This window comes from Myxocyprinus asiaticus, chromosome 14, assembly GCF_019703515.2.
Source record: "Myxocyprinus asiaticus isolate MX2 ecotype Aquarium Trade chromosome 14, UBuf_Myxa_2, whole genome shotgun sequence".
NCBI classification, from domain to species: domain Eukaryota; kingdom Metazoa; phylum Chordata; class Actinopteri; order Cypriniformes; family Catostomidae; genus Myxocyprinus; species Myxocyprinus asiaticus.
In genome coordinates, this window is record NC_059357.1 from 10,314,051 (window position 1) to 10,341,080 (window position 27,030).

General features: G+C 38.4%; 1 protein-coding gene and 1 long non-coding RNA gene across 6 annotated transcripts in view; one reads left to right on the plus strand and one right to left on the minus strand.

Moving 5' to 3' along the window:
- Positions 1 to 3,122: 3,122 nt before the first annotated feature.
- The window catches only part of LOC127452224 (histone deacetylase 5-like), a 103,260-nt gene continuing 79,352 nt past the window's right edge, over positions 3,123 to 27,030 (minus strand). For 3 of the 5 annotated variants that reach the window (XM_051717569.1, XM_051717570.1, XM_051717566.1), the window contains 20 exons: positions 26,368 to 26,480; positions 23,859 to 23,978; positions 23,144 to 23,384; positions 22,273 to 22,478; positions 21,864 to 22,148; positions 17,830 to 17,952; positions 11,201 to 11,366; positions 10,925 to 11,058; positions 10,696 to 10,816; positions 9,863 to 9,912; positions 8,454 to 8,561; positions 8,275 to 8,330; positions 7,216 to 7,303; positions 6,887 to 7,006; positions 6,706 to 6,803; positions 6,232 to 6,350; positions 5,367 to 5,500; positions 4,957 to 5,041; positions 4,667 to 4,823; positions 3,123 to 3,269 (listed from right to left, as the gene is read on the minus strand). In XM_051717569.1, coding sequence (XP_051573529.1) covers positions 3,230 to 3,269; positions 4,667 to 4,823; positions 4,957 to 5,041; positions 5,367 to 5,500; positions 6,232 to 6,350; positions 6,706 to 6,803; positions 6,887 to 7,006; positions 7,216 to 7,303; positions 8,275 to 8,330; positions 8,454 to 8,561; positions 9,863 to 9,912; positions 10,696 to 10,816; positions 10,925 to 11,058; positions 11,201 to 11,366; positions 17,830 to 17,952; positions 21,864 to 22,148; positions 22,273 to 22,478; positions 23,144 to 23,384; positions 23,859 to 23,978; positions 26,368 to 26,480 — 2,564 coding nt within the window. In that variant the 3' untranslated portion in view covers positions 3,123 to 3,229. The remainder of the gene's footprint in view (positions 3,270 to 4,666; positions 4,824 to 4,956; positions 5,042 to 5,366; positions 5,501 to 6,231; positions 6,351 to 6,705; positions 6,804 to 6,886; positions 7,007 to 7,215; positions 7,304 to 8,274; positions 8,331 to 8,453; positions 8,562 to 9,862; positions 9,913 to 10,695; positions 10,817 to 10,924; positions 11,059 to 11,200; positions 11,367 to 17,829; positions 17,953 to 21,863; positions 22,149 to 22,272; positions 22,479 to 23,143; positions 23,385 to 23,858; positions 23,979 to 26,367; positions 26,481 to 27,030) is intronic. The other 2 variants (XM_051717568.1, XM_051717567.1) reach the window with 2 other exon arrangements.
- LOC127452238 (uncharacterized) lies at positions 3,124 to 6,320 on the plus strand. The gene is made up of 6 exons (XR_007899225.1): positions 3,124 to 3,214; positions 4,710 to 4,855; positions 4,984 to 5,128; positions 5,252 to 5,276; positions 5,379 to 5,580; positions 6,196 to 6,320. It is a non-coding gene; the product is annotated as an uncharacterized LOC127452238 (long non-coding RNA).

The following is a 27,030-nucleotide window of genomic DNA, read 5'->3' on the forward strand; positions in this document are numbered from 1 at the left end:
TGCACAAATGGTTGGTGATCCACATCCAAAAATCACAGTAGTTCCTGTTGCAGACAGCACACCTCATTGTCACATAGAAGAGGGAAATTCTCTTAGTGTATATTACAGTATCTAAGTACATAGGCTAGTGTTAGCCTAATTTTTTTTACAAAGTGTTTAGTTTCCTGTCTGACAATCCAATCCCTTTATCCTCAATTCAGTTTTTGCCACGCAAAAGGCGGAGGTTTGTCCTAACCAAAGCCCACCGATAGAAGTCAATAAAACCGTTTTGTATGCTGATGATAAACGACAACTAACAAGAGACTGTTTGAGACCAAATGAACTGCTGATGTTAGTGTTTTAACAGACAGCAAAACATATTTATAAATACTTTATCAGATAATGTAGTTAACATGGCTCATCGTAGACTACTGTTTGTTGTGAAAAAAGGTCCGTTTTTTGTTTTTTTTAGATCAATTTTGTGATGCATGATATTTAAAAATGTAAGTTATTTCCCAGAGGCTGTCTAAGGGAACAGATAATATGCAGATACCTAATTTTTCATCGATTTACAATGAGACAATTATTGATCCAAAACCAATGCAACTTTCAAATTCATTTATGACTCCAAATAAATAAATCAAATGACAGCGGAGTCAAGAAATTTCAACATCAACATCAGTTCATCAATGAAAATTCACAAAGAAATTGCTGAGAGTGCAAAACGTTGACGAGAGAGTTCACACTTAATTGAAACGTATTTGCGGAGACAATTCACTCTGCTTTGCGTTTAATGCCTCTGAAATTTGAATCTGAGAACTAAAAATGTGTGGCTGGGTTTCGGACCTACAGTATAGAAATAGTGCTAAATGGGGGGGGAGAGACTTGTGACCTCTGAGACCAAGTTATTATGCTTCTTTAAAGTTGTTAAAATGAAGGACGTCTAGGAAGATGTTGGCATTAAATAATTAAATACACTGGTTTTCTTTGCTGTCTAAAGGATGCAGTGTATAAAATCCATGCAGTGGAATTTGGCCCCAAAAAGCTACGTTATTACACAGTGAAAATTTAATGGTATATTACACTATTATTTTAGGGTAATAAAAACGCAATTTCACCCACAAGTGCAGAAGTGATTAACCAGCATATGGCTATTAGACGAAAACTGTCAACAGTTATGAATGATTCATATTAGTGTGGTGCAAAATAGCCATATCCATAGCATAAAAGCTATATCAAAAGATGATGAAAATGTAACCAATATTTTCGCAGAATATATTAGTGTTAAACAAAAAGTGGTAGTCAATCTTATTGCCAGAAAAAAGAAAACAAAATAATGTTTGTCCTTAAATTCTGAAAAACAAAAAATCCTGAAAAACAACAATGCAAAATGCACTGCACAGTGACATAACTCAACATCATCGGTAAAATTAGGAGCATCTGTATCACACTGTACATTCTTTATAAGAGAATACTTAAAATCAAATGACAAAATTAACACTGATACAGAACTCTTTTTGTTTTCTTTTACATTTTTTGGTACAAAAAAGGAAATATTTTTCAATAAAAAAAAGTCACCGCTAACACTCTCTCGCCAATGGAAATAAAGCAGTTGACGAGAAGGGGACCCAAACAAATAAAATACAAATGAAGGTGGCATAAAAAAAAACAAAAGAAAAGAAATAAAAAGTTGGTCATGACATTGTCAGTGTTTTCAAACAATCACATCATGTGCTAGTCTATGGCACAAGACTGATAAATAAGACAATCTCTGAATTTCTTTAGTTCATTCTTTCATAAACAGTAAAAAAAAAATAAAAAGGTAACCAAACCTTTTACCAAGAACGCAACATGTACATCCCAAGAAATAAACAAAGTGAGAGAAAAAAAAAAAAAAAATGCAAAAGTAAAAACAAAAAGAAAAGGGGGCAGAAGTATGATTTTTGTGCTCTCCGTCATTATGTCTAAAATTAGCATTCTTTGAAAAATTAAGGCAATTTGAAAACCAAACAAATCAATGAAAGTTAAGTCTGAGGATTTGTGATTTAAGTATTGGTGTTTTAAATATTTTCCTTAGTATAAAAGGCACCAAGTTCTTGAAAAAAGTATTTCTTGAGACATTACCATTATGTGTCTATATGTCGCCATTCTCCACTGAAGTTTAAGACAGACACTTTGAAAATCTGTTCTTTGTATTTTACACCTTTTCTCGTAAAATGGATGGCTCACCATTATTTATGCTTTGTTTTTATGTGTGAACATGTCATAGTAAAGCCATATGTTCCAAAAAAGTACTATTTTCTCTGAGAGAAAAAAATGTGAAGATGCTTTTGAGAAAAAAGGCAAACCATCATCTTCCATTTCCACGAAAGACTGCAGGCTCTTGTATGTACAACCACAGCTGATAACAAATGTTCGGTAAAGGAGATATAAAGTATTTATATATTTTTTGTATGTTCAAATGTGTAATAGTACACACAAAACTACATATATATGCTTATATATATATGCTATATATATATATATATATATATATATATATATATATCTATATATATATCTCATATGTTTGTGTGCTTTTAATCACAGGATATTATACACATCAAGTATACCAAATAATCAACACAGTACAGTGTAAACGAGTAAACCTGTCTGCAAAAACGGTGTATTAACACGATCGGAACATTGGGTTCCTCTTTTCAAGAACAGTGTTCTTGTGAATAAGTGTATATGCATGTTTTGTGCTGAAATATTTTTGCTGCTTGTTGGCTTTTTTGGAACTTTATACATTTCTTATACTTTGTACAGAAAACAAAGCTTTTTTTGCACCCCCTCTGAATGACAACATCCCCGTGCTGTAATTTGCACTTCCTCTTCTTTTTTTGCACTTTCATCTTTACGTTCCTAGTCCAAAAAAATGAGAGAAAATAAAAACAAAGGCCTCTCTCCAAAGTGTTCTCCATTATTCGGTCTATCCAGCGGTTAGCCGCCTAACCCTCACTGGAGTGGTCCTGTATTTACCCATCAAGCTTTTGTTGTCCCCTTTTGGCTGCAATCTGCTATGCTTTAACCTCAGGAAAGCGAAAGTGGGCAGGCTGTGAACGTGTCAGTCAAGCACCTGAAAATGAGTGAGGGACCGAGGGAGCCAATCAAAGAGCTGGGAGGTGTAACATGAGGCGTGATGTCAGGGTGACCAGTGCCAAGCAGGTGTGGACAAGAAGGTTGGAGCAGTGAGGTACTACTTTCTCTTCTACAACACAGGCTCCTCCTCCATTGGTTCCTCTGCTGATCTAAGGGAGAAATGATTGATTAATGGTTACTGATTGGTTATATTTATCATTTGGATGGACTGCATTCACTACAGTTCAAAATTTCTCGTTCTTTTGTCTTGAAGAGACAAAGCATATGTGACAGATGAGGTTAGGTACGAGATGAACATTGTATCACCCTACTAAAAAAAATGCTGGTCATAGCTAGTTAAAGATGGTTTAGCTGGTCTCCAGACCTGGCCATGCTGGTGTTCATATTTTAGCTGGTCAGCAAGCTGGTCTCCAAGCTTAAAACCCCACTAAAACCAACAATCCGGACCAGCCTGACTATTGGAAACCAGCTTGGTGGCCAGCTAAGACCAGAAAAGCACTTTAAGCTGATGTTCACCTATTGAGGCTGGTCAACCAACTTGTTTCCAAGTCCAAAACCCCTTCTTAAACCACTGCGCTACACTAGCCTGACCAGTGGAAACCAGCTTAGCGGCCAGCAGCTAAAGAAAGACCAGCAAAGCACCTTAAGTTGGTGTTCAGCTAGTTTAGCTGGTTGATCAGCTAGTCTCCAAGTCCAAAATCCCTCTAAAATTACCAATCCAGACCAGCCTGACCAGTGGAAACTAGCTTGGTGGCCAGCTAAGACCAGCAAACACCTAAAGAGATGGTGTTTGACTATTTAAACCGGTCAGCCAGCTGGTCTCCAAGCCCCAAACCCCACTAAAACCATCAATCTAGACCACCCTGACCAGCTTGGTAGCCCAGCTAAGACCAGCAAAGCACCTTAAGCTGATGTTCAGCTATTAAGGCTGGTCAACCAGCTTTTTTCCAAGTCCAGAACTTTTTTTTTTTTTTTCTCCCTAATTTGGAATTCCCAATGTGCTTTTTAAGTACTCGTGGTTGCGTAGTGATTTGCCTCAATCCGGGTGGCGGAGGACGAATCCCAGTTGCCTACGCGTCTGAGACCGTCAACCCGCGCATCTTATCACGTGGCTTGTTGAGCGCATTGCCACGGAGACATAGCGTGTGTGGAAGCTTCACGCCATCCACCACGGCATCCACGCTCAACTCACCACGCGCCCCACCGAGAATGAACCACATTATAGCGACCACGAGGAGGTTACCCCATGTGACTCTACCCTCCCTAGCAACCGGGCCAATTTGGTTGCTTAGGAAGCCTGGCTGGAGTCACTCAGCATGCCCTGGGATTCGAACTAGCGAACTCCAGGGGTGGTAGCCAGCGTCTTTTACCACTGAGCTACCCAGGCCCCCAAAACTCCTTTTTAAACCATTATGCTAGACCAGCCTGACCAGTGAAAACAAGATAGAAACCAGCATGGTGGGTGGCTAAGTCCAGCAAAGTACTTTAAGCTAGTTTAATATGTATTCCCTTTAGTAGGGCTATTGTCTCACTCAAGTTGCAGTACCTGCTGGTTTCTGTGGAGGTCATTGTCTGATCATTGTCCACAGTGAGAGAGGCCATGGCGGTCAAAGTGTCTGCCACATCCTTCTCCCGTCTCTGTGCGTCCAATAGAGACTGGCCCACTGTAGGAGCCAACCTCTGCAGAGACGCCCAGTGCTTACCTACACATTTAAAGAGAGAGAGTTTGGAACTGGTATAATTGTTTTCAATTGTTCTTATTTGGAACTTTTATTTAAAATTAATCAATATAAAATGAATGTATTGTACACCAGCTTACTTCCTTTTCTCACTTACTCTGAATCTCAATGACTCTCTCTAAAGAGGCTGCTGCTTTTGGACATGGTTTCTGTTGAAGGACAGTCAGTGGTAGAGGATCCAACTGCAAAAGACACAAAAATAACACTCATAACACAACTGATCACAGATTATCTGCAATTATCAACACTTTACTGAAATTATCTTCCAGGTACTTTTGAAACTAAGTAATGTTTATTTCAGCCATAGGAAAATTGTTTAATAAATGTAATATGGCATTTTTACTCTTTTTACATGTTCTGTTGCAACTGATTTATGGTTTCTGTGACCTCAGACAGAAGATGAGAATTCAAATTACGGTAGTACTGAGTAATGCAACATGAATATATAAAAAAAAAATATGTATTCATCATATACTTTTTGCATGTATGTGAATGTTTGACGGGCACCTCTTCTCCAAGCAATGCAGCCACACAGGACTCGGATGCGTCACAAATGGCAGTGAGGTCGTGACCTCCCTCCAGTGCCAAAACCACACGGCCGCCAGCCAACTTCATCAGCTGCTTAGTGAGATGGCCGAAACCTACACAAAGAGCAAAAATGCTGTGTAATTCATCAACTATAAACAAACTGACGGCCTGATTATTTGACCCTGTAACCCAGGTACCTCAAAAGACTTCAACATTCCTTAAATCCCTTAAACTTCAGCATAAATTTAGGTTAACAGTTAAAGGGATAGTTCACCCTAAAATTAAAATTCTCTCATCATTTACTCAACCTCATGCCATCCCAGATGTGTATGACTTTCTTTCTTCTGCAGAACACAAACAAAGATTTTTAGAAAAATATTTCAGCTCTGTAGGTCCATACAATGCAAGTGAATGGTGACCAGAACTTTGAAGCTCCAAGAAGCATATAAATACAGCATAAAAGTAGTCCAAAAGACTCCAGTGGTTAAATCTATATTTTCAGAAGTAATATAAGTGTAGGTGTGAAACAGATCAATATTCTGAAGATGCAGATTTAACCAACTGAGTCTTATGAATTAATTTATGAAAAGTAAATGATGAGAGAATTTTCATTTTAGGTTGAACTATTCCTTTAAAATGACCATGATCATTTATGCATATTACTAGTAAATGAGTTAGAGAACAAAAATCTAAATCTATTGGTTCTGTACATACTTTATGATGGAAATAATAAAAGTCCAGGTATTAATACATTTTCAGATAAATATAAAGTCGCTTATGTGTAAAATGCAAACATTTGTGCCACCAGTCTGCTGGTACAGAAAATCACAGTAAAACAACTTACATTTGGCGGTGACGTTGTATCCACCCAGGGGAGACTGGTGGCCCTCCACAGCATCAAAGCCCGCGGACACAAGCACCACATCTGGGGAGAACTCATTGGCTATGGGCATCACCACCGTTCTACAAACACAACAAGATTTGTTTGATTTATAAATACACTGCAAAGACTTCCAAGATTCACAAATGCAGATCTGGCCCTTCTAGTGAAAATCAAAGTTCATATGGGGTCATTATAGTTTAGGATACACCCTTTTAACTTTGACAAGTATTTATATGTTGTTGTTTTTTGTGTTTTTTTTTTTTTTTTGTAATTCTTTGTGTTCTAAAATAAAAGCATTTAATTATAATAGTGCAGTTAAAACTTATGTTTTGCATGCGCTCTCTAAGTAACCATTTTTCTTTCATCCTGAAGAAAACCATATTTAAAATCACAGTTTGATCACTGAAGGCAGGAAACAGGAAGTGCATATCTGACCTGAAGGCTGTGAGATACTCCACATCACCCATAGGTGGCTCCACTCCACCAGTCCAGGCAACGTTGACGTTAAAGCCCTCTCCTGGACCAACACCCACCTAAAGATGGACCAAAAAGAAGATCAGTTAGAAAAAAGACACAATCTTGTCATGGGTCAAGCAATCAGAGCCAAGATTGTTACCTCCTCAGGAGCGCCGCTGCCTGGGAAAAAATTGCCATCATCATAGCGATGCAGGGAAATGTACAGCACATTGGGATCATTGTAGAAGGCTTGCTGGGTCCCGTTTCCATGGTGAATATCCTATGCAACAGAGTGAAAAAGTTTTGAAACATGCTTGGAATTAGTATTGTATGACTAATAGCAAACAAAATCACAGTGTTTAGTGTGTCATGAAATAATATATAAATTCGATTTAGGGAAGCTATCCCTTTTAACATCCATCAAAACAAGCTTTTATCCCCATAAAGTGAATCAGTACAATCATGTACTGTGTATCATGCAGAACTCACCCAGTCTAGGACCAGGATCTTGCCCACTCCAAGTTTCTGCTGCAGGAGTTTGGCAGTGATGGCCACTGAGTTGAAGAAGCAGAAACCCCTGCCGAGTGACACACAGAACAGAGTGGATTTATAACTCTGTGAAACCCCATAAATGATTTACCCATCTATATAACAGACCTCTTGGCACCCAAAACTCCCCTTATAGTGAACACAGGAACATTTATCAAATATGTTTTTTTGACAGATAATTTCTTACTTAAAGGTGCTGTAAGCGATTTTAGCGTTCTGAAGCTTTCACGTGACTGAGCCTTTGAATTAGCCCCGCCCCCTCATTCCAAAACCTCGCCGTCCAAAGATAAAGATAGACCAAAATCGACCAAAAGAGCAGCACTGTTTGTTCTGTGGCTGTCAAATTTATCAGTGGCACCATAGCGCCCTCAGCTGACAAATATTATGAATCATAATGATCCATGTCAAATACAACACTATGAAAACAATAAAAGGACTGACAGGTGAAAAGCGTCAATGTCTGCGGACACATTTGTGTTTGCTATTTACAAAGTCTACAGCTGTCACAAAGACCAGTGAAATATCTCAGGACACTTATTTCATTAATTTCTTAAAGGGAGTAGGAACATTTTTTGCGTACTTTTCCATGAAAAAAATCGCTTACAGCACCTTTAAGATATTTAAAGGGAAAGTAAGTAATTACATTTTTCATATTTCACCCACTCTTACGCATCTTTCTTAGCAACCGGTACTACAGTGGTCTTTGACTTTACACTGACACCTACTGGTGTGGATGCATGAAGGTTTTGCTTAAATAAACAAAACAAAACAAAAACTAAACATGGCAGCCACCATAAGGGACCAACTGTCTTATGTAGAATAAAACAGCTTTTTGTAAATGTACATAATATTACACATAATTATCAAAACACTATTAATTTATTTAGGTGTAAACCTTTTTTAAGCAGACTTAGTGCAGCCTTAACAGAAAATGCTTTCTGCTCAAAACAGAAATTGTAACACAGAAAGGCGGTTCAAAACTACAATGCTCCAACTCACATGGCGGTGGATTCTTCAGCATGGTGACCAGGAGGACGGACCACTGCAAAACCGTTCTATACATCAAACAAAGATGGAGAGGATAGAAGTTGAAGACAGCATTAGAAAATGTGATAAAATGTAGAAAGTTAATATTTATGGAAGATCATGATGGCATGACATGAGAAGAAAATTTGAACCTTCAGTTCCCCAGCGGCAACTTTAAATGCCAGCTCAATGACGCAGCCCACTGCCATACGCACTGCACCTGACGAGTGCATCTCATTCCACACTGTGTCGCTGTCCACCTACAAGGCATATTATCACGATGTCATGTATCAGTATAAATAAGTATATCATTACAGCAGTGTTATAATGACCTACTGGAATAAATTGATAAAACTGAACAAATGACTCTATTTACAGAGGTCGACTGATAGTGGATTTTGCCAATCCTAAGGTGGTGGAAATGATTAATCGGATGATAGTTTTTAAAATCGATTTACTGAATATTGAATGTCTTTCTTTACTATAACGGCACAGACATTAAGCTGCAAGGGTCCAAAATGAGCAAAATCCCAGATGCGTGTTTGATGTGCAACACAATTCCCAATAATAACCCCCCAAAAATTACGATTTTGTGCATAATGCAGAACTTTTAATTATTAAACAAGCCTGAAATACACTGGGGACTCTTATTTTGAAATGTCTGTGCTTACAGCTCACACAAACACACAAGGGAAACAAAACAAGCACTCTTAGAATCATCTACTATGCATTACAACAGAATTAATACGGAGTAAACATTGTAATATGGGCTAATAAATACTGTATGACCAGTAATTAATCAACAGGTGATCATCATTCATAAATAGTAGATCATCAGCGATTGCTTGTCAGTTGATGTGTCTTTTTTAGGCTTTAACATTTTGCATTAATAATTGTGAATTAGCCCATAAACAGTGATGGTGACAGAGTCTTGGCTCTTTTCCAATGCTCTATGTGCAAATATTGATTAAATTAAGCTTTTTGTAGCCTATATGTTCTCCAGATGAAGGGTTCTGGCCACAGAGAAGAGAAAAAAAACAAAAAAACAAAACAACTACTGGCAACTAACAACGTCAATTTTTTTATTGATAACCAATAGTTCCAAAAAAGCTACTATCGGCATCGATTAATTAGATTAAAAGCCAATATATCGGTTGACCTCTACCTATTTACTTTCTTATTAAATGTCCCTGGTCTTCTTGTACACAATTTGATATTAACCAATAATAAATCACTCTGAAATATGGCATATTAAATAAGTAGCAGTGCATATTATTCTTACTCTTATTGCAATTATTGTTGTTATTAAAATAAAAATACAAATACAAAAATTCAATACTTGCATGTAAAATGACTCTGAAACGAGTCTGCTAATTTGTTTTCTGCTAATGTAACCAAGGCCGTATTGGCAGGGGAAAATTATATTAACCAATAACATCATATTCCACTTTTCATGATCCAATCGTATCTCAAATCACCATAAAATACACCATATTACATAAGTTCCATTCATTATGAATGCTGTTTGATTCGTTTCTTTAAGGAAAAGGGCATTACTCACCCCAATGCCTCCACACGGCAGGACAGCGTACATTTTCTGATTGATTGGACCTAGTGCAGAACAAAAGAAAGGAAAGAAAATTAAAAGTCAATCTGTGGGTGTTACTTTCCCATACTGTTATGTTTAAGCCCACATCTGTTGTTCACGCATAATCTATTCGGGTAATTACATAATTGGCTATACTAATTCAGTTTGGAGGATACTCAATGCATGACAATGACGCAACTATCCAGCACTTCTGTCTCGCTGTTCAACAAAGAGCACTCAAGGTCAAAACATCCTGCACTCCTTCAAAGCATGTCTCATATAAAAGTGGAGGTGGTGGAGTGATGGCAAATGACAACTGTCCGCGGCTGAACTTTCTCACCCCCCAACACACACACACATACACACACACTCCGCTGGTGACTCAGATGCGGGGGTGGGCAAATGTCTAGAACCTATAAAAAGCCCAGGCGTCTGTCAAAGGAGGTTTGCTTAAGCAACGCATCAGACTGGAAGTGAGTGAGGAAAGCTTCTGTGGATGGAGTACTCGGAGGAGAACCATGTTGTGGCATAGCAAATCAAGACAGCATCTACACAAGCAAGCAGTTTTGGGAAAGCTACTTTCAAACTGAAGCTTATAAAGCTACAAGCAACTCCAAATTTAAGGTAGATACTCTGTTTGAAAATGGCTTAACTACTGTCACTCTACTGAAAAATGTAGTTAAGTTGGTAGCGTTGCTACTTTAAGTTTGTTTCTCCCCAACTACACACAAGATCATTACACATACCACTAAAACAAACACACATACATTGAGCTTTTTCAGCAACAGAAACCCGATAAAACCCACCTAGAAGTTTCTTGCTGTCCAGTTTCTGTCTGTTCAAGGGACTGGTGCCGTACAGCAGTGTGTGGTACTCAGAGTGCACAGTTTGGATTTCATCTAGTGTTGCCTTCCTTCCTCTGATCCTCTGCAAACAAACAATCAAACAACATAGCAAGAACATTTCACTGTCTTTATTTCATTCATTTTATTCTGGTTGGATTTTCTTCCACCTGTCAGCAGGTGGCGCACTCACCTCACAGCGACCGAGCAGGCCTGTTTCCTGTAGCCTCGACCAAACACTCTGAATGCGACCAGCATGTTCGGGATGAATGTTTGTGTTGCCGCACATGCACTGATGCTTTAGCATGAAGGTGTCATATACCAGCCCTGAGAGAGTAACATTTAAAAATACACTAAAAGTCTGGTGAGCCTTTATCAATATTAACATATTTATGATACATTTAGTTGTGCTGATGAAATCACTCATAGAGTCTGTCATATTTGATTAATTGACAGTTGTCTGGTATACCTGTCGTGAAAAGATGTTTGATGGGTATCTCTGTCAAGGGCATTCCTTTAAGACTAGAAGTGACGGGGGAGGACTGTGCCCTTCCTAGGGGTCTGTGGGGCATTCCTGTGATGGAAAGAGAGGCCTGGAACACATTCAGTTGCTGTACATGCTGCTGGTCCAAATACTGCAGAGAAAACACATAAACATCATGATTAATTTCAGTTTAATTCAGTTCAGATTCAATTCAGTTCAGAACAGTTTAATTTCGTTCAGTTCAGATCAATTTAATTTCGATTCAGTTCAGATCAGATTAATTCAGTTAAGTTTAGAAGTTTCATTTAGTTCAGTTCAGAACAGTTTAACTAGTTCAGTTTAGAAGTTTCATTTAGTTAAATTCAGAACAATTTAATTCCATTCAGATCAGTTTAAATCAGTTCAGTTAAGAAAAGTTTAATGTAGATCAGTTTAGAAGTTTAATTTAGTTCAGTTTAGAACTGTTTAATGTAGTTCATTTCAGAACAGTTTAATTTAGTTAAGATCAGAACAGTCTGATTCAGTTCAGAACTGTTTAAGTTAGTTCAGTTAAGAACAGTTTAATTTTGTTCAGATCAGATTAAATCAGTTCAATCCAGAAGAGCTCCATTTAGTTCAGTTCAGATCATTTTAATTCAGTTAAGAACAGTTTAATGTAGTTCAGTTTATATTAATTTAGTTCAGTTCATAACAGTTTAATGTAGTTCAGTTCAGAACTGTTTAATTTAATTTTAGAACAGTTGAATTTAGTTAATTTCAGAAGAGTTGATATCAGTTTAGAACTGATTAATTCAGTTTGTTTCAGAACAGTTTAATTCAGTTCAGAACAGTTTAATTCACTAGTTTTAAATCAGTTCAATTCAACTTTAATTTAGCTGAGTTCAGAATGGTTAAATTTAAATGGTTAAATACAGTTTAATGTAGTTCAGTTTAGAAGTTTAATTTAGTTCATTTCAGAACAGTTTAATTAAAGTTCAGTTCAGAACAGTTTAATTAAAGTTCAGCTCAGAACAGTTTAATTAAAGTTCAGTTCAGAACAGTTTAATTAAAGTTCAGCTCAGAACAGTTTAATTCAGTTCAGCTCAGAACAGTTTAATTAAAGTTCAGTTCAGAACAGTTTAATTCAGTTCAGCTCAGAACAGTTTAATTCAGTTCAGCTCAGAACAGTTTAATTAAAGTTCAGCTCAGAACAGTTTAATTCAGTTCAGTTCAGAACAGTTTAATTAAAGTTCAGTTCAGAACAGTTTAATTAAAGTTCAGTTCAGAACAGTTTAATTAAAGTTCAGCTCAGAACAGTTTAATTTAGTTCATTTCAGAACAGTTTAATTAAAGTTCAGTTCAGAACAGTTTAATTAAAGTTCAGCTCAGAACAGTTTAATTAAAGTTCAGTTCAGAACAGTTTAATTAAAGTTCAGCTCAGAACAGTTTAATTAAAGTTCAGTTCAGAACAGTTTAATTAAAGTTCAGCTCAGAACAGTTTAATTCAGTTCAGCTCAGAACAGTTTAATTAAAGTTCAGTTCAGAACAGTTTGATTCAGTTCAAGAACAGTTTGATTCAGTTCAAGAACAGTTTAATTTAGTTCAGTTTAGAGTAGTTTAATTTAGTTCAGTTCAGAACGGTTTAATAAAGTTCAGCCCAGAATAGTTTAATTTAGTTTGGAACTGTTTCATTCAGCTCAGTTTAAGTACATTTAAATTCAGTGCAGTTCAGTTTAACAAAGTTCAGTTCAGAACAGTTTATTACAGACCAGTTCAGAAAAGTCGTTTAATTCAGCTAAGTTCAAATACAATTTAATTCAGTTCAATTCAATTCAACAAAAATAATTTCATACATATTTTATGTAATTCAGTTCAATAAACCTTCTTTTGAGTTAAAGCACTCCAAAAGTCTTTGACAGTGGCTCCAGCTAAGATCAACCAAACAGGAATGCAGGCCACAGTCACCCGCTTCAGCAGAGCGTGAACATCACAGCAGAAAGAACATAAATTATGTTATCTGATGGATATAATTAATGATTTTAACAGCCGAGAGAGACCACTCTGTCTAGTATAGGACACCATCTAAGACCAGTGACAGAACATAATTGTACATGTGTGTGAAGATTAAGTTATGATAGTAAGAGACCAAATATCAGTCCAAGCACATGGTCTGGAGCATCTCACCGAAATCCAGCGAACACCTGCCAAAAATCTACTCAAAGAGTCCCCTCCAGTAAACGGCCTCAGAGTCTGCTTTGCTGTATATGAGATCAGCAGAACAGAGAAGGAGACTATGCGTTTGTGTGTGTGTGTGTGTGCACACGTGCATGGAGACAGTCAATGATGCAGTACAACGTGCAATAGAAACACATGCAACAAGAGTTTTCTTTAGCAGGGCAACAGATGCACAAGGCAATGTCCTTTTCTTTGTACGAGAGTTTGAGGTTGAAGGTATACCAACACACATGTTGGTTTCACTATATTAGTGAGGACATCTTATAGATGCAAAGCTTTTTACAGAGGTAATGATATTTGCTAAACCCCAGCCCAATTCCTAACCCTCACAGAAACCTGTTCCTATCAGTAGACGTTAAGCAAAACAGGATTATGAGCCTTTCAAATTGTGAAGTTCAAATGTGCTCAAGTTGGTATTCGAATTGTTTCAGAACATTAGTGAGGACATTTTTTTTTTTTTTTAATTGGCCCTCATAAGTATATGAAAACCCGTACACACGTTTACTTGATTATCTAAATTGGGACATCCTATAGACTTCTATAGTTTAGCTAATTATAATGCCTAAAGAATAATCTTAAAGGGATATAGTTCACCCAAAAAATTACAATTCTCTTATCATTTACTCACTTTCATGCCATCCCAGATGTATATGACACTCTTTCTTCTGCAGAACATAAACTAAGATTTTTAGTAGAATATCTCAGCTTTGTAGGTCCTTTCAATGCAAGTGAATGGTGACCAGATCTTTGAAGCTCCAAAAATCACTTAAAGGCATCATAAAAGTAAACTTCTAAAGTGATATAATCCCTTTGGGTGAGAAACTGATCAATATTTCAGTCTCTTTTTACTATAAATCTCCACTTTCACTTTCAGAATGTGAAAGAATGTGAAAAGGAAAAGTGGAGATTGATAGTAAAAAACAACTTAAATACTGATCTGTTTCTCACCCACACCCCTATATTATATAGCTTCTGAAGACATAGATTTAACCACTGGAGTTTTATGGATTACTTTTATGCTGCCTTTATGTGATTTTTGGAGCTTCAAAGGTCTGGTCACCATTCACTTGCATTGAAAGGACCCACAGAGCTGAAATATTCTTTTAAAAATATTTGTTTGTGTTCAGCAGAAGACGTCATAGATATCTGGGATTTTTTCTTCCTTTATCATTGTAACAAACAAACATATGTCTAAAAAAGAGCATTAATTATAAATATAGCTGCAAGCAGCGATGACCCAAGCACCATGGGTCCATTTCCACCCATGGGCTTTCGGAAAACAATGCATGTTGGACACCGCAACAACTCAAAATTAATGTAAACTTTGCCCCTAATCATACAATGTGTAATAGATATATGCCACCATTCCAGTTTGACTACAACACCATGTAATTTAATCCAATGCCATGACAACACTATTAAAGATATCAAGGATCCCTTCACAATTTTCCATCAGCAGTGTCTTGACATTATTCTCAACAATTTTGAAGCAATTTAATTAAAGCCATATAATTAAATCATTACCACATCTATACCATTCGTTTGTGCTGCGTTTGTGCCGCAAAAATTAATGTTTAAGCTGGTTTGGTTTTTGAGATATTAGACATTATTTTCTGGCTGTGACACATCACTTTCCACCCCATGTGGTCCATATCACTCCAAACCAGTGTTGTTCGTTTGTGCTCAATTTGTGCTGATTTGTGCCGTTAAAAGAAACACTGTATCTATTTCCCTGAATTCTTTAGAAATAAGAATTTGAATTCGGTAGCAGTGACGTCACTTTCCACCCCATGTCATCCAAATCGCACCAAACCGGTGTCATTCTTTTGTGCTTGATTTGTGCTGATTTGTGCAGTTAAAATTAATCTTGTATCTATTTCCCTTCCTTAAAAATAACAGCTTGTATTCGGCCATGACCGTGACCTATAATAGCCGAATAAATGTGATCAGTCCCATTACAAAACAAACAGCTGAATTTTCATCAAAATCATACAATGCACACAGAAGTTATAAGGAACTTCCTGTTTCACATTTTTGCCCTTAATTTATTGACTCGCCATGGCAACACTGTTTAAAATATCACAAATTCGTTCGCAATTTAGCATCTTCAATGTCTTGGCATAATATTGCCTAAGTTTGGTGCTAGTCACATGAATCCCCTAGGAGGAGTATTCAAAAGTTCAGGGTCTGCAATTTAAAAAAATGCACATTCAATCCAAAATAGCCGACTTCCTGTTGGGTGGAGCTAATGATTGTATTTTTGAAAGTTGTCCAGCTTGATGAGAACAATATATGTAGCAAGTTTGGTGACCATAGAAGAAACTGACCCCACCACTTTTGTCAAAAGGTGGCACTACAGAGCTCCCCAGCCAAACCCATGTGTTAACTTTTGCCCAGGCCTAATGGCCGACAACTCTGATGTGTGTGCATAATATCATGAAAATTCAAGCATGCCAAGTACCTCAAAAACATGTAAATATACATAAAAAGGAATAATGACATTTAATGCGTTGCCATGGCAACACTATTTAAGATATCAAGAATCCCTTCAGAATTTTAAATCTGCACTGTCTTGACATTATTCTAATTTTTTAAGCAATTCCAGTAAACATAAGAGGGATACTGTCTGTTAAAAGTGCCACACTTCCTTCAGTCAGTTGGTGGTGCTACGACCGTGACCCACAATAGCCAAATTAATGTGATCAGTCCGCAAGGCCAAACATTTGGCTCAATTTTGATGTAAGTTACATGATGCACGCAGAAGATATGAGACACTTCCTTTGACATGAATTTATCACGTTGCCATGGCAACATCGTTCAATATATAAAAAATATGTTCGCAATTTAGCATCATCAATGTCTTGGCATGATGTCGCCCACATTTGGTACCTGTAACATGAAATCACTAGGAGGAGCGTTTCAAATTTCAGAGCATGCATTTTTCAAACAATTCAAAATAGCAGACTTCCTGTTGGGCAGAGCTTATGACTGTCAGCATGAAAGTTGTCCTGTTTGATGAGATCTATATGTGTACAAAGTTTGCTGACAGTAACTCAAAAGGGGTGTGCTACAGAGCTCCCCGAACATGCCCATCTTCTAGGTGGCCCTACAGAGCCACCCCTGCATGCCCCACTTTCAGTGCTTGGGCCCTAATTACTATAGAGTAACCCACACCTTTTAGCTTATAGCTTAAGATGTACACACTCAAATACTCACAATTCCCCTGTTCATGCCAACTCCCTCTTTTCTATTCAAGAAACTAAAGCCATGCAGCATTTCTGTCTGTCTCTCAGTATGGCAGGTGATAGGGGCTCAATTTGTATTCTAGACACCAAGGCAGACAAGCAGAGGCATTCACACACACACACACACACACACACACACACACACACACACACACACACACACACCCAAGTAGGGGTGTTTAAATGAGAAGAAAAGGGCAACTGGATCTGTGGCTAACCAAAGCAAAAAGAAATGTTTGGGATATTACTGTCTCAATGGTGACTGCATGTCACTTCTTAATACACACACACAATGCGTTGTGTCACGTCAGCCTGGTGGGCTGTGATTGGGTGTGAAGTGCAGGGCAGCGAAAGCAGGCAGGGTCTGGAGGAGGAAATGAATCACCAAGTAGAGATGAGTCAGAGCCGAGCCATTCACGGGGGTGTGTATGTGTAGATATGTGTGTGTGTGTGTGTGTGTGTGTGTATATGTGTGTGCGTGCGTGCGTGTGTGCGCATGTCTGCCGCTGCGAAAGGAGGATGCAGTCTGAATTCTAATGCAGTGCTCTTTTGAGATGTTTTTCTCAATGATTGCAGGCAGAGAGAGGAGGAGGGTGTCGCTCTGTCTGTTTCATTCACTACTTCTCTCACTCATTCACTTGTTTCTTCCTTCCTCCCTCACTCATAACACAAATGTGTGTTAGTGGGGTCTGTGTTAAGACCAAAATTAGCTGTTTTTGAGGACTGATTCTGCCTGGATGCCAAACAAATGAATGGGTCTGAATGCATAACTGCATGAATCATTGAGGTGGTGGTATAATTTATACAGTTGAAGTCAGAAGTTTACATACACTTAGGTTGAAGTCATTAAAACTCATTTTTTAACCACTCCGCAGATTTAATATTAGCAAACTATAGTTTTGGCAAGTCGTTTTGGACATCTACTTTGTGCATGACATGAGTAATTTTTCCAACAACTGTTTACAGACAGATTGTTTCACTTTTAATTGACTATATCACAATTACAATGGGTCAGAATTTACATACACTAAGTTAACTGTGCCATTAAGCAGCTTGAAAAATTCCAGAAAATGATGTCAAGCCTTTAGACAATTAGCTTCTGATAGGAGGTGTACTGAATTGGAGGTGTACCTGTGGATGTATTTAAAGGCCTACCTTCAAACTCAGTGCCTCTTTGCTTGACATCAAGGGAAAATCAAAAGAAATCAGCCAAGACCTCAGAAAAGTCTGGTTCATCCTTGGGAGCCATTTCCAAATGCCTGAAGGTACCACGTTCATCTGTACAAACAATAGTACGCAAGTATAAACACCACGGGACCACGCAGCCATCATACCTTTCAGGAAGGAGACACATTCTGTGTCCTAGTTGAACATAGTTTGGTGTGAAAAGTGCAAATCAATCCCAGAACAACACCAATGGACCTTGTGAAGATGCTGGAGAAAACAGGTACACAAGTATATATATCCACGGTAAAACGAGTCCTATATCGACATAACCTGAAAGGCTGCTCAGCAAGGAAGAAGCCAATGCTCCAAAACCGCCATAAAAAAGCCAGACTACAGTTTGCAAGTGCACATGGGGACAAAGATCTTTCCTCTGGTCTAATGAAACAAAAATGGAACTTTTTGTCCAAAATGACCATCTTTATGTTTGGAGGAAAAAGGGTAAGGCTTGCAAGCCAAAGAACACCATCCCAACCGTGAAGCATGGGGGTGGCAGCATAATGTTGTGGGGGTGCTTTGCTGCAGGAGGGACTGGTGCAATTCACAAACTAGATGGCATCATGAGGAAGGAAAATGATGTGGATATATTGAAGCAACATCTCAAGACATCAGCCATGAAGTTAAAGCTCAGTCGCAAATGGGTCTTCCAAATGGTCAATGACCTCAAGTATACCTCCAAAGTTGTGACAAAATGGCTTAAGGACAACAAAGTCAGTGTATTGTAGTGGCCATCACAAAGCCCTGACCTCAATCTGATAGAACATTTGTGGGGAGAACTGAAAAAGCATGTGCGAGCATGGAGTCTTACAAATCTGACTCAGTAACACCAGTTCTGTCTGAGGAATAGGCCAAAATTCCAGCAACTTATTGTGAGAAGCTTGTGGAAGGCTACCCAAAACGTTTGACCCAAGTTAAACAATTGAAAGGCAATGCTACCAAATACTAACAAAGTGTATGTAAACTTCTGACCCACTGGGAATGTGATAAAAGAAATAAAAGCTGAAATAATTCGTTCTCTCTTCTATTATTCTGACATTTCACATTCTTAAAATAGTGATCCTATCTGACCTAAGACAGGGAATGTTTTCTATGATTAAATGTCAGGAATTGTGAAAAACTGAGTTTAAATGTATTTGGCTAAGGCAATCTCACAGTACAGTGATGATATCAGGTGGTAAAACTATGGAACTATGATATATACCACAGTACTTTCTGATTACCATGTTCATAGACCATAGTATTTAAATAGTACTTTGAAGAATACTCTTACTTTTTGTTAAGATAAAAATAAACCTGCTCAGGTACAGTTTTTAAGAGCTCAAAGCTCTTAGGGTATTGTGGGTGGTTGACAGGTCATTGTTATGTGGTTGCTAGAGTGTTCTAGGTGGTTACTAGGGTGTTACTAGTTGGTTGCTTACTGGCCCAAGTCAGAAGAGTTCATCCCCAAAGTTTCAACAACCGTGTTTCCACTGTTGGGCCAAATGAGTGTGTGCTAGTGCGTTCCCACTGTCACTTCCGGGGCTTCATCGTGCCTCCTCAGGGCTTTCTTGGGGCCAGTGGCAAATGGCAATACCTGCCGATTACCCTTGGGCCAATGAAGGCCAACTGGGGATTGAGGTGGGGTCAATGTCAAGTCAGGTCAGAGTTTTCAGCACCAAGACACTCATTTCCCAATTTTTCATATCTAGTTACCAGCTAACCTCAACAGATCAACATAGAATAGAGATTCATCAGTACTGGTCAGTAGACGAAATCAGGGCTTTTCTGAATATTTGGGCTGATGAAAATGTGCAACATCAGACTGACGGCGTCTGCTGAAACGAAGATGTGATTAAGTATATTGTCGCCGAACTTGCCAAGTTGTGTATCCAGCGCACAAAGATACAGGTTCAGGAAAATCTTTAAAAATTTGCTGGCACAGATTTAGGGCAACGCAAGTTCGGCGACAATATACTTAATCACATGTTCGTTTCGGCAGACGCCGTCAGTCTGATGTTGCACATTTTCTTCAGCCCAAATAAGCTACTGGCCTTATGGTGGGAATGCAGATCGATTTTGGTTTCGCGGCTCGAGCTCCAATGCTATTAGCCCCATCTGATCAGTTGATAGCCCAGGCTTGCACTGGCCAGATGGTGGAAATGCTGCTTATGATGTTTAAGCAAGTAAATCTGATTACTTAGAAAAGCAATAGCACCCCTGTTCTCAACTAGCCACACATTTGAGGTGTCATGTCCATAGCACAAATGGTGTGGCACAGGTTACGTGTCAAAGTTCAATACTTAGGGTAAGAGGTTTGTTTAAATCCCTAACCCAAAGTCTAAGCAACTGTAATGGTGATGCTTACTAACTAAACTTCTGCTCTCTGAGGAACCTCCACCCTCGTTCTCAAACTGATTTCTTAATGAGTGAAGTGTATACATTTCAAACAGATCGTTGTGTCTTCCTTTCTACCAGTCATTTATCTCTCTCTTCCCCCTCTTGCCTCCAGTTATGAGTCACTGGTGGGAGGAAGGGAAGAGAGCAATCTTCCTCTTTAATCCCTCCTTTTCGGAGGGGGCTGCAATTGCTCTTGTTGAGAGGGAAACCCTCAATCTCCAGTCAACAAGCCCCCGCAAGTGCGTCTCAACACGCATCATGAACTTGCCTACACACTTAAGCTCTATAAAAAGTACAGCGGTAGAAGCTTCGGAAATTCTGATGGCTCTTAAAAGAAGCTGGACGACAATGCAAAGGCCACACAAATTTTAACAGTGTAGTTAACTATTTTACATCTGAATAAAATGTGAGTGGTGCTTGCAAGTTGAAAACTCATTGCTCATCTTTTTAATCAGTATTTGTCTGGTTTTCCACTAAATATATTGAAAACAGTGTTCTGCAGGCTGCCCAGAGGCGTTATGAACATGAGAGCCATTGCCTTAAAGGTACTTTGAAACTATTCAGAAATTCGGTAATAAAATAAATAAGTCGAATCCAAATAGAAAACAAGCTTATATGTTCATACTCCATTGGAAAATTGTTTTGTTTTTTTAACTGGAAAATGAGACAAAAATACAGAAAAAGATTTTTTGCAGTGTGGTTGCCAGGGCCTTGCAGAGTGGCTGCTAGGGTGTCCTGTGTGGTTTATTTAGCATCTGTTATGTGTTTGCTAGGGTGTTCTGGATGGTTGCAAGGCATTGCTTACGGGATCACGTCAAAAGAGTCTACCCCAAATCTCTATGATATGGATCAAGTCCCTCCTTCAATGTACGTCAAAATGACTTTTGGACCGTCTGTAGAGAAACTCCTAGTGACTGATCTGTTGTTGTGCGAGCTCATAGCTCAGTAATTTACGTGCATAGGTTTTGCATGATGACTCATGCATGCACAGTCACTGTTCTTTGTCACGACCGGAAAAATGATATCAGACTTACTCAACACCAAAGTCAAGAAATGTTTCTGATCAAGTGTTGATGGCTTTGCATGCTATGCAAAATAGAATGTGGATGGGAAAGAGGATAAAGGGCAAATGGATAAATATACAACACTGGCTGTACAGGTTATTAATGGAATGATGGACAAAGGTTACCATGAGTCTCCAGGGGTGTTCACACATACAGCAACAACCAGCAACAAAGCAACCAGACGTCATTCATTTTCAATGAGGATTGGCGATTTCTGGCAACATAAGCGATAGTTACTGTTGGTGATACGCAGGGCCAGGACAGAATCTGCAGACTTTTTTCACATTTTCTACACTAATTTTTGGGGGAATTCTGCATAATAGATTTAAATATATTTAAACAGGTTAAAATAAAGTATAAAGTATACTTTGGCCTTTAGAAGGTTAGTATTCATTAGAACTAGCTAAGTCACTTCAGGTGAAAGAGTTGACGTCTCTGTAATTGACGCCAGTGTTTTAAATAATTTTATATAAAAAATAAAATAAATCAGAAGCTAAAATATTAAATATAGAAAACAATTCTGACCTGACCATAGGGGGCACCCTCTTCATCACATTCTCTCAGTTCAATGGCTTCATCTTCATCATCTTCTTCCTCCAAGTCACTTTCTGTGCTCTCTCCCTTTAATGGGACCTGATGATCAGAAGGAGGCGTGGTCTCACCAGAGCTCTCTTTCTGCAGCCCTTCCCTAACATGATCATGCCCCTCCCCTCGCTCCTCATACATCTCTGCAGTTTCCGTAAGCTCCTCCTCGGTCTCCTCGGGGTGAGTCGGAGGCTGTCTTAGAAGCTCCGCCCCTTTGGAGAGGATCTGAAGAAAGGTGGGGCTAATTAGCTACTTTTACTGAACTGTATAAATTGAATAAACAAAGGAAGTTTTTTAGCTTAAATAGTTGTTGGCGAAGCAATAGATTCCTTATTATTGCACCCTCTACCTTATTTAGCTGGTAGTGTTTCTGTTTCTCTAGGAAGTGCTGGTGCTGCTGCTGCATTACGAGGTGCTGCAGGGCCTGCGGTGTTTGCGGTAGGGGCGCTGACTGTGTGCGGCTCAGCGGACGGTGCCTAGGCAACTTATTCACTGTGCGCATGTTGTTGGACACCCGCTCACCTGTCACCAGCGGAGACTGCCCATACATAGGAACTGTAGGATAAACAGAGGAATACCAAATGTTTGGGTGCAACGCTGATGCTTTACTCCATAGAGCTCAATGTATTTGTCGACTCATGTGAAAGCCCCTTTACAATGAATTTCAGCTACACATTTTATCAGTACAGGCACTGCATGGAAATCGAACCCAAGACCTTGGTGTTACTAACGGCAAGATTACTATTCAGGAACTATGCCTTCGCAGGCCAGATTGGTACATTCATAATTTGCATACTGAACTATGCTATTACATTGCATCAATTCATTAATACTTATATCACAGTTATCTAGTATCGTATAATGTTTTCCGTTTTCATATCGACTTAGTACCAAATTACTGGTACTTTTGACATTCCTCGTTAACACATAAGCTTTTGTCTTGTGCAGCCCAAAAAATGCAAAAAATTAAGATAATTTTAGCACTAAAAAGATACAACAGATTAAGAGAACCAAAGTTTGACCATTAAGCACTGACATGTTTAAGGTCAAATTTACATTTATGCATTTAGCAGATGGTTTGATCTAAGGGACTTTGCATTCTAGGTATACAGTTTGTCAGTATGTGTTCCCTGGGAATCAAACCCATGGCCTTCGTGTTGCCTGTTGCCTGGTCTACCGAATGCAATGTGTAAATGTAAACTATGCACTTATATGTGTACCTGTGAGAAGTGCACTCTGTTGACGAGCCTGCTCCAACAGTAGTACATGCTGGAGCAGTGAGGAATGGCTACTGTGGCTGTTAGGAGCGGAAGGGGGCTCAGGGTCGTGGGGTGCCGCTGTGGGAAGGCACGTCGGCAGGGACGATGTGCTGATAAATTTCCCCGTGAGTGCCCCACCTTGACGCAAATTCTGGATTGCCTGCCGCTCTGCGTCCTGCTGGCCCCCGAGTTTCTGAGGAGCCTAGAGTAGATAATAATAGATTAGGGCCATAGACATTGAGAGGACGTGGCTTCCCCAGTATTCAGTGTAATTGAGAAATCTGAGCTGCTTCTTGCAGTAAAGATGCAACCCAAGTACCAGAGTCTATGGGGGTTCAGCCTAGAGGCAGACCGATATATCGTGTTTACCGATTAATCGGTGCCGATAGTTGCGTTTAATCGGATATGCCTCAATGTATGACTGTCATAGTAAGGAAAGACTAAGAAATCTCTGATCATTCCATAAATCGACTTTAAAAAACTATCGGCCTAATAATCAGTTATAGGCCTTTTCCACCACCTTAGTATTCAGTATAGGCAAAATCAACTATCAGTCGACCTCTAGTTCAGCCTACACCATTTACTAACTCCATTTAGGTCAAGGAATTTCAAAACACAGGAAACATCTGAATCTCAACTATCACAAAGCCACCAGTGTGTAGCAGACGGCACTCACCGTGATGTGTGCATTGGCAGGCAGTCCCAGAGAGATGTTGGGCAGAGATGGAGAGGTGTAGAGGCTCAGGGGACTCAGTGTCCCATCTCCGGTCATAGACTGATGCAGAGAACGTAACTGCTGCCAAAAGAGAAGAAAGAAAGATGTGAGTCCCACAGCACAAACAAAAGGCACAAACATTAAATAGCAACCTGAAGAAAGAAACCATTTAATCTAGGGAAGATTTCCCAGACAAGGATACGGTCTTGACTTGATCACTTTGAATAAAGACATTCTTCTTTGGAAATCCTTCTTCATTATCCAGCTTTATTCGTGACGTGGAAAGCAGCATGTCAGAATGAATTGTCTATATTTGGAGTGACACTTGAAAACAACGTAACGTTTTCAGTGGCCATGCAGTCTGTTTGAACAGGACTGATTGAACAGGAAATTGAATTATCCAGTGGTTCTCAAACTTTTCAGACTAATTGCTTCTTTGATCAAAGCAGAACATCGAAATGCAACCACGTCACCACAATGATCCCTATTAATTGTTTCAGTATTGAGCAAACTAACTGTGCATTAGGGACTGAGTGACAATTCCATATTTAGATAAATCTACATTTTCCAGTTGTTTAGATAAATGCCTATAAAATGTCTGTTTCTGTCTATTTAATGTCTGTTTTTAGAATATTGCGTACCAGGGCAGTCTGGGTACCTCTGGCGGTTATGCATACCTACAGTTTGTGATCTACTGGCCTCGTTACAAAGAGAATACGAATGTGCTTTGTATTATTTTCTAATTTCTAATGAGTAAAAGACCCAACGGAGAGCTCAGTGAGAAATGTGGAGGTGTTTTTAAGTGCTGGTAATGCCATCATCTGACCCTAGTCTTGGAGCGCAGCCATTTCAACAGCGAAAAAACAAATATGAATGGATCTGCCTTAAGAAGCAACATTTATTCATCCCCAAAGACCCAATTTAAGCCTTTCAATAAAAGCCGTTCACTGAGCTACATCACTCTCACTCTTACTCAAAGGTTACACTAAAAAAAGACAAGGAAAAAAAAGACACATACATGGCACAGCGCCCTACCTGCAACAGAGATGATGTCAGCATTCTATTCTCCCTCGAATTTGTCCATCACTTCTCCCGAGGTTGTATTGCTAGGCTACCGGGGCTCTGGAATAATGATCTATAATATCCTTCACGTGCTGGACAGAGCTAATGAGGTGATTTTTACATCATCTCCGCCTTCGCCCATTCGATAGCAGCGATCTAGAGTTTGCTAGCTGATGAGTTTGACATAGTTTTTCTTCACTTTTTCTTGTAATTTTTACTTATTCCAGCACACATTGCCCCCCATCATAATTTCATGTATTAAAATACTGTAAATTATGCAATGGGATGCTAACAAATATTTAACATCATGAGGAAAATAGAAAAGCGATTGTTTCTGACTCTGCTGTTAACCAGCAATCAAGCAGTCGTATCAAAAGACAACATCCCACCAGAAGCACTATTTTGTAAAAGCATAAACAGCTTGTGGGTCATATTGCAAGTTTTCCGAACACATACGCTAGGTCTTGGTGTGAAACAACCTAAAATTCAGTAAAAACAATTTAAGTGTTATGAGAGAAGTTCATTCACAGTGGCACGCATGCTCATAAGATAACTACTTTTAAAGAAAAAAGAAAAAGAAAAAAATGTAACAGTGGATTTTTTCTTGTGCCGCTGAAGCAAATAGGAATGCAAAAATAATATTTGCTGTGGCCTCTCATTCACGACTATAGAAGTTTACTTCCGCGTTCCAAACCAGAAAATATGAAAAAGTTTAATTTAAATACTCCTATAAGAAAGGTAATACATTTAATTATAACTTTTTTTTATTTTATTTATTATTTGGAACTTAAAGAAATATTCTGGGTTCAATACAAGTTAAGTTCAATCGATAGCATTTGTGGCATAATGTTGATAATCACAAAAAATTATTTCGACTCATTCCTCCTTTTCATTAAAAAAAAAAAAAAAAAAAAAAAAAAGGTCAAGGTTACAGTGACGAGTTACAATGGAAGTGAATAAGGACAATTTTTTGAGGGTTTAAAGGCAGAAATGTGGAGCTTATAATTTTATAAAAGCACTTACATTAAGTCTTCTGGTAAAACTCATGTATTATTTGAGCTGTTAAGTTGTAAATCATTGTTTTTACAGTCGTTTTAGGGTTTGTTGATATTACATCGTCATTGCAACGAAGTTGTAAAATTGGCAATAAATATAATAGTTAAGGTTAGTAAGCGACTTTATCACACTAAAATCATGGTAACACGCATATTGTTTATGTCTTGTGGTAATTTTTTTTAAACATTGAGTATATTGAGGATTTTTTTAAAGAAAAGGATGGGCAAGCCAAAAATGATTTTTGTGTTAATCTATATTATGCCACAAATGCTGTCGATTGAGCTTAACTTGTGTTGAACCCGGAATATTCCTTTAATTGGTGCAAACCAAAAGAAAAGTGTGAGTCTCTCACCTCAGCGTGGATGTTTGGGACGGAGCCGCTGGAGCCATTCTCAGCAATGGCACTGTTAGAGCTGTTCGGAGAACTGGGCCCTGAGCCAGGAGCACTGCTGCACACAGAGGACACTGAAACACACATACAAACATTTCAACAATCACACTTTAGCTGCATCATTACAAAATATAGCTGTTGATTTAAACAAAAAAATATAATTGGTTTAACACATTTCAATGTATCAGCAAAAGTGTTGGGAAGAATGAAATCTGTCATAGATTACAAATTACCTGACTAAAATTGTAATCAGTGACATAATCTTTTAGATTACATTTTTTAGCCATTCTAATCTGATACTCTTTTTTATTTTTTTATTTAGGGGTACAATAAGCTACAGTAACTGAACAAATTATTGCTATTGTTTGACAGGTAATGTAACCCTGTAATCCATAAACAACTAACGGTTATCTGATTATGCACAATTTAAAATAGTAATGTAGTCTATTTACAATTATTTGATTTTGTAATCTAATTACACAATACAGATTACATGTATTCTTTTACTACATAAAATCTGTATAATGATAAACCATATATCAGCCAGGCTGATAAATTAGCTGCTATTTGGTCATTTTGAGATGATCTGCATCGGCCGATAATGGTGTTCATTGCCCGATAAAC